Source organism: Littorina saxatilis, unplaced genomic scaffold (genome assembly GCF_037325665.1).
Source record: "Littorina saxatilis isolate snail1 unplaced genomic scaffold, US_GU_Lsax_2.0 scaffold_925, whole genome shotgun sequence".
NCBI classification, from domain to species: domain Eukaryota; kingdom Metazoa; phylum Mollusca; class Gastropoda; order Littorinimorpha; family Littorinidae; genus Littorina; species Littorina saxatilis.
In genome coordinates, this window is record NW_027127685.1 from 1 (window position 1) to 7,642 (window position 7,642).

The following is a 7,642-nucleotide window of genomic DNA, read 5'->3' on the forward strand; positions in this document are numbered from 1 at the left end:
CAAAGAGAGGTACAGAAAAGCGTGTTATCCTTCTGAGCGCAACTGCTACCCCGCTCTTCTTGTCAATTTCACTGTCTTTGCCGTGAGCGGGTGACTGACGATGCTACGAGTATGCGGTCTTGCTGCGTTGCATTGCGTTCAGTTTCATTCTGTGAGTTCGACAGCTACTTGACTAAATGTTGTATTTTCGCCTTACGCGACTTGTTCATTCTTTCTGTCGTATGATCTTTCTTTCATTGTTTCTTTTTTCTTACTTTCTGACCTACTTTTAACTATCTTTCAATATTTGTTTATATTTTTTTCTTTCTCTGTCTGTGGCTGTTTTTGTTTTCTGTCTCTCTGTATGTCTTTGTTTTATTTATTTCTGTCTTTCTTTCGGTTTTTTTTCTCTGTGTTTTTTCTCTCCTTCTAATAGTGAATAAGCACTTTAGTTAATGATACTAGTAATACTACAGTAAGAATAAAGATGTAGGATACTTCAATCGGCCGGCGCTTTGATAGAAGTCCCTGTCCCGGTTCCAACCGATACGGTCAACGCGAACCGGTATTTTGTCTTCAAACCGGTTCAAAGCAACTCTTCGGCTAAACTTTGATGTATTGACTGATGGATGATGATGATGATGATGATGATGATGATGATGATGATGATTGTGTGTATGTGCGCGCGCGTGTGTGTGTGTGTGTGTGTGTGTGTGTGTGTGTGTGTGTGCGTGCGTGTGTGTGTGTGTATGTGTGCGTGCGTGTGTGTGTGTGTGTGTGTGTGTGCCACAGGTGCCCCAAGTCATGCACCCGCCAGGAGCGCTACTACACTCGCTGTGGCACGTTCGGCTGGGGACGCTGTGCTAGATACAGGTAACTATGAATTATTTAATTCATAATTGTATTTGTCAATGTGTTGTTGATAGATGTTGCGTGTGTGTGGATTGCTGGGTGGGGGTTTGAATGTGTGTGTGTGTTTGTGTGTGTATGTCACTGCGTGTGTGTGTGCGTGTGTTTGTGTGTGCGTGTGTGTATTTGTGTCTGTGTGTGCGTGTGTATGTATGTGCTTGCGTGCGCTATTAATGAATTTGTGTGTGTGTGTGTGTGTGTGTGTGTGTGTGTGTGTGTGTGTGTGTGTGTGTGTGTGTGTGTGTGTGTGTTTGCATTCTTTTTTGCAGATGTAATAATGAGACTGTTTATTCACTGTAGGCATAACTACTAATATCTCAATAATGAGAGAAGCAGGTTGATTAATGAAACGCAGATACGATACACTCGCAATTTCACGAAGCTTAATTTATTCGGCACAAAACAGTGCAAGCACAGATTGTACAATTGAATCGCATTTAAGCACAACACAACAATACAAGCTCTCAATTCTCGATTTTATAATAGCTACACCTGTTACAAATACTGCCGTGAGTTGAATTTATTTCCTCAGTTGTAGTGAATTAACTACGTATAACAACTTTGACAAATACATTTTTGGTCAAACATTTTTGTTTTTGCGGCATCTCTTGCAGTGACTATGGCTAACAAGTTTAAATTCATACACAAATAATAAGCTTTTTCACACACACACACACACACACACACACACACACACACACACACACACACACACACACTCACACAGCTAGTACACACACACACACACACACACACAAACACTCACTCACACTCTCTCTCTCTTTTGTCCCAATACAAATTACCACACCTCCCCTCCCATCCTTCCACCTCTTCTTCGTTCAAAAACATCAACTCCACACGGCAGAGTTCACAAAATCTAATTATACAACGCAAACCATAATATGACCTCAACAGAGCACGGCGGTTGGTCTGAGTACCTCGTGAAGGAGGATGGCGCGTGCAATCTTCCTTGCGGCGGTGGCACAAAGACTGTGAAATCTGAGCGGACCTGCACCAACCCATAGACCAAATAGCCTGGACCGCCAACTCGTCACGTGACCCTTCAAGGTTACGACCCCAGCTCTCTCTCGACTTTCAGGGGCGCGTCACGTCCGGTTTGAAAGCCTGTTTTGCTTTGTTGACTTTAAACTGTGCCAGTGAGTGTATGTGCTTGTAGATTAGGGTAAGTTGATACATTTTTGACTGACTTCCTGTTTCATATTAATTATAATGTCCGACCGCCGAATGACCAATACTGAGATGTCTGTGAATCGGTCGGACATTATAATTGATATTAAACCAGAAGTCGGTCGAGATGACAACCTAAGATGACGGACTGTAGTGTAAGATATGCTTGTTTTATTGCAAGTGTGTTTTCTTTGCCTGTTCTGATGTGTTAAATTCATGCTGTGCCATTGCATGTTTGTGTGATTGGGGTAGGTTGATACATTTTTGACCGACGTGCGCTTTGATAACATTATCAACTGATGAAGTACCAATACTGAGATGACTGTGAATCAGTCGGACATTATATGAAACTGGAAGTTGGTCGAGAATGTTAAGATGATGGACTGTATAGATGTTGTGTGTGTTTTCATTGCCTGTTCCGCTTTGTTGAATTTATGCTTTGCCATTGTGTGTGTGTGTTCGCAGATTAGAGAAGGTTGATATGTTGTCGACCAATTTCAGGTTGGATATAATATCCAACCAATGAAGGAATGATGCTGAGATTAATTACTGTCTTTAGTTTGGGATATCCTCACGTTAAAAGGTTTACCATTTTCAGACTTTAGTGACGTTATGTTAGGCAAAAAAAATAAATAGGCGTGGTTACGGTAACATAGCCAAACAAAAAAGGGTAGGAAGGTAGGCAATCACTTTTTTTTTAAACTTTTTTTTCTTATGTGTACAAAGTAAACCTACTTGACAGGGAAATAAATGTGCGACTCGAGCGCTTTCGCTTTCATTGCGTTTTCTGCACTCGTTTTCTTGTTTTTGTGTGTTTTTTTGAAAAATGTAATAAAAAGTTATAGGGTCGGCCCCTAAAAATAGGGTAGGTCGGGTTACCGTAACCACACCTATTTTGAATTAGGCCTTAGCACTGGCCCAAGACAACATGAGATAACCCTGACTCATGCATACCAGCCCAGGCTGGCTTCTGTTCAACGGTGCCACTGTATTTGTGTAAATTTTGTAATATGATCTAATAATGCAAAATACATGTAGAATATACTTTACATTCCTGCCTGTTTGGTTGTACATGTATTTCACCTGTTCTCGTCTGACAGATATTTTATTCATATTAAATAACCAAAGGGAAGTAAATGAAAGTCGCTTGTTCATTTCAATGCTTGTTATTTTCCTAGGTGCCAGGAGAAAAGGTTTCGTACAACTCTCGCTTACTCTATTACACATGTCGTATGCAAAAAGAGCGATTACTTCCCTTTGGTTATTTGATATCTTAATATCGCTCTGCCTCATTCTGTTTAAGATTCCATTTTATTCATACATAATGTACATACAGAAAATGCAAAGTAAGAACAAAATCACATACACATGTCACACTAGTCATTTATAAACTTTATTACCAGTCTAGACCAAAGAAGACAAGTTAGTATTTCCACAATGAAATATTAACATGGTCAATAAAAACATTTATTATATAACTGGCTGACTAGTCTGTAACCACACAACAGAAAACAATATCAAGCTTGTTCTTGGAGCAAAGCATGAAAGTCATGTACACTATAACAGAAATTAATACTTGAGTTGGACAGGATCAGGTCTGTTGAGAGCACAACTATCACATCACTGATTTTGTTTCCATTCTCATCTTGAAGTACAATTCAAAAACCTTGACTAGGAGGGTTTCCTTCACAAGCCTTAGGTAACAAAGTGACAATGAAAGAATTAAATATTAAAGCAAGTTAAATCAAAAACCCATTTATTGTATATAATAATTGTCTGACTAGAATGTAACCACATGAGAGAAAACAATATCAAGCTTGTTCTTGAGCAAAGCATCAAACAAAGTACCGTAGGTAATGTACACAAAAACAGAAATGAATGCTTCAGTTGGACAGGATCAGGCCTTTGGAGAGCATAACTATTAAATCATCACTGATTTTTTTTCAGGGTTCTTCTCAGCCCTTTTGCTTTTTTCGTGACTTTCTCTTCCTCACGGACTTTATCCATCAGGACCTTCATCTTATGATGAACTCTTATCTTGAAGTACAATTCAAGAACCTTGATCAGGAGGGTTTCCTTCACAGTACTGTCAAGATCAGTGTCTGTCAAACACTGATCTAGACAGGACGTGAGGCTTCTGTTCTCCAAACCTGACGAAACAAAATGTTGTGAACTTGTTTGCCTGAGTTCAGAGCCTGATCCTGCCAGCTGCAGAAACATGGACTCTGTGATGTAGAACATTTCTGCTATTGCAGGTTTTACAAATGTTAAACCTCCTCTGGTCAGCACAGTGGTCATGCCAGTTTCAGACTCTGACTCACAAGTCGTGAGATCTAGACACTGTAGTATTGCAACTCTGTTCTCTGTTTTGTTCAACCCAAACATTCTTTCTTTTAGTTTCCTTGTTACTGCACCAGCAATGTACCTAACTGTGCTCTTTCTTTCTCACTGATGTCTACAACTGCAGCTTCAATATTATCCTTGTTTTTGCTATAAGCATCTGATAAAAGTCTTTCAAACACCTTCAGCGAAATCCAGGCAGCTGCAGCAGGACTGTGTGTGACCTCAGTTACCTGTGACCTGTGATTCAGGAATGCAGCATGGTATTTGGTCCAGGCCTTCTCCATGGCAGCATTTACAAATCTTCCTTGTACCAGGCAGCCGTCTTGAAATCTGAGTGCATGTTGCAAGTCCACATCTGAAAAGCCAAAAAATCACAACATGAATAATTATTTTGACATGAATGGAAAAAAATCCAATCACAGACACACTACATAATTAATTGCAAACAAACCAAAATTATCTCTGCTCTCTGTGTGCGAAGCAGTTGTGTACGTGTTCAGTATAAATATATATAACAACAATGGTTTTATTACAAATGTCCGACAACAGGTTGCATTGTCCTAACCCTTTGCTTTTAAACCATTTTTTTTCTCTCAAATGTTTACACTATATAGTGCGAAGAAAGCAAACTTACAGTTCAGTATTTCCAAAGCCTCACGCACCATTTGAGGTAGCAGCACATACTTCAAAAGTGTTTGGCATACATCTTGTACCATGGCGGTTGTCACCTGATCAAAACAAAACACGAACAGATAGTAGTAGCCAACTGAACAGAACAAAGTAGTTTTGAACAAAACATGTTGACCAAGCAAGTAAGTATATTATTAAATTGGATTAATGTACACAACCCCGACATGACAATAAAAAGTGAATTTTATCATACTTTTTTTACACAATAATACTGACCATTGGCAAAGATCTCTCCTGATCTGAACCAGTGCTGGACTCCAACTCCCGAGAAAATCCTTGGCTCTGTTCCTGCAAAAGAAAAAAACCCGCCACAAACACCTGATTTGTTATAGTAAACACACAAAACAACTTGAAACATAAATTTAGTACAGTAATAACCTGAAAATAGGCTTGCTACAAAACTGAAACATTTCAAGCCCAAACTGTGCATGATTGCAATCAATGAATCGCGCCGCTGTTTTTATTTTTTGTTCCAAAACTCTCTAGCCTACAAACAATGAACTGGATTTTCCAAAACTCCAAACTAAACTTAACAAAACTCATCGAAAAATATGTTCCATATGCACTTTTGCTGAGTTTACTTTAGCATTTTCAGAACTTACCTCGGCAACTTCGATGATAGCGTCCATGTTTACAATCGACACCGGATATGACGTCCCCCTGATTTCTGAAAGGCCAGGAGGGGCGCTACCTCGTCATAGAGCGGAGAGAGAGCTAGTTGGCGGTCCAGGATAAATGGTCTATGACCAACCCTACTCCGTACAATGGTGGAAACAGCTGTTCGGGCCAGGGCGCCAAGACTGAGCAGAAACCGTGCAACACCCACGAGTGCCCAAGTGAGTCATATCTTAATACCAACATTTTTAGTTTTTAAATTGTTATCGCAAAGAGTAATTGTCTGGTAAATAATAAGTAAATGAACGAGTAAATGCAGGAATGAATGAATAGATAAACTATGCTTACCACTATTATGTTTTCACTGGGATTGCTTGAAGTAAGCACGAGCTTGAGTAAGAAATCCAATTTGCCATATATATTGTTCTTGTCATGATACAAAATTTAATAAAGTCTTGTTTAAACCAATAGATAAACTAATGGATACATATATGAACGTGTATTACTTTTCATCAAATAAGTAAATGAATACCTTAATTAATTAATGAGTAAATGAATAAGTAACAAAGAAACTTCTTATAAAGAGATAAATAAACACACACTTAAATATGCAAACTCATGAATAAATTAGTAAATAAATGAATAAATGATAAAAAATTTTTTTTTATAAATTAAGATAAACGAATTAATAAATTCATTTCAAACAAGCAAATAAGAAATAAATAAACAAACAACACAGATGTTGTATTCATACTGACATATTTCTTCTTGCATCGTAAATAATCGGCAGTCAATAGTTACGTACAGTACGAGCTCAAAAGCAGCCCCGAAAAAGGCTATCGTGAGGCCTCTTCTGATTGGCTGTCACTTGTGACTTTGCATCGATGTAGGAGGAGAGTATTTCTAATGTATACTGTAATTTGGGGTAGATCCGCGAAACAGACTCTGTGAAAATCACATTAATTTTGATCATTGTGTTTAGACCATACCTCGTAACTCGCATTACTGCCCCTCCCAATGACCATGCTCTGTCCATATGCGTTGCTGCAGTCGATGGTGGCTGGACCCAGTTCGAGCTGGAGACGGTTGACCAGTGCTCCAAGACCTGCGGTGGTGGCACTGAGCGCTTGACCTTTCAGCGTGCCTGCACTGACCCCACCCCCCAGTTCGGTGGCCGAGCTTGTCAGGGCGATGCGACCCAGATCACCACTCGTGCCTGCAACACCAACCCCTGCCCCAGTGAGTCTTTTTTTAATTTTTTTTTTATAATGTAACAGTAATGATCCTTATCGTACTGACCGTCTGTCATGCCTCAGGGCCCACCTAGGTGACGGCCATAGTCTTCTAAATGACGGTTTTTGAAGGAACTTGGGTAATTTGTCGGCTGAGGTTGCACCAGATTGCTCCATTTTCCTTTAGGGAGGTTCGGGCGCTTCGCGTCGTCGATCTGTCCCTAAAAGAAATGTGTAACCCCCCCTTAAAAATGCTGTGATCCGCCCCTGCACTTTGACTGATCAGTCCCGATTGTGCATTCACAACCAGTCAGCTTCTGAAGCTACACAGAGACTATAGAGTATACAGAGACGCTTCATCCTTCTTTGCGCTGCGGTGCGAAAGTGAGACCGGCCAGCCAGCGCGCGGGAAAAGAGCCACTCCCTGCCGCACAAGGAAGTTCGCGTATAGCGGCTGCTGTCGGCTGTGTTTATATCACGTTTATATTAACATACTGTCTGTTCTGTCCGGCTGACAGTGCTGCAAAAAGTAACTGAACGAAAAAATATGTTTGTTTGTGAACATCCTTTTTAAATGACCATAAAAACACCGCAGAAAATGGTGTAGATTAAAATTAAACCAAATTTACTTAGGCGGCAATACCCGCTGCATCGCTGTAGTTATGCAAACATGATTCAAGTCAGTG

At 40.0% G+C, this 7,642-nt stretch overlaps 1 protein-coding gene and 1 long non-coding RNA gene across 2 annotated transcripts; one reads left to right on the forward strand and one right to left on the reverse strand.

Annotated features, from left to right (window-relative positions):
* Positions 1–3,302: 3,302 nt before the first annotated feature.
* On the reverse strand, positions 3,303–5,812 carry LOC138956071 (uncharacterized). The gene is made up of 4 exons (XM_070327538.1): positions 5,712–5,812; positions 5,326–5,397; positions 5,054–5,147; positions 3,303–4,774 (listed from the first exon to the last, which is right to left on the reverse strand). Exons 1-4 carry the CDS (start codon positions 5,736–5,738, stop codon positions 4,482–4,484), a joined length of 486 nt encoding a protein of 161 aa, XP_070183639.1. The 5' UTR covers positions 5,739–5,812; the 3' UTR covers positions 3,303–4,481.
* Positions 5,813–5,851: 39 nt separating this feature from the next.
* On the forward strand, positions 5,852–6,900 carry LOC138956072 (uncharacterized). Its single transcript, XR_011452484.1, has 2 exons — positions 5,852–5,945; positions 6,775–6,900. It is a non-coding gene; the product is annotated as an uncharacterized lncRNA (long non-coding RNA).
* Positions 6,901–7,642: the final 742 nt, after the last annotated feature.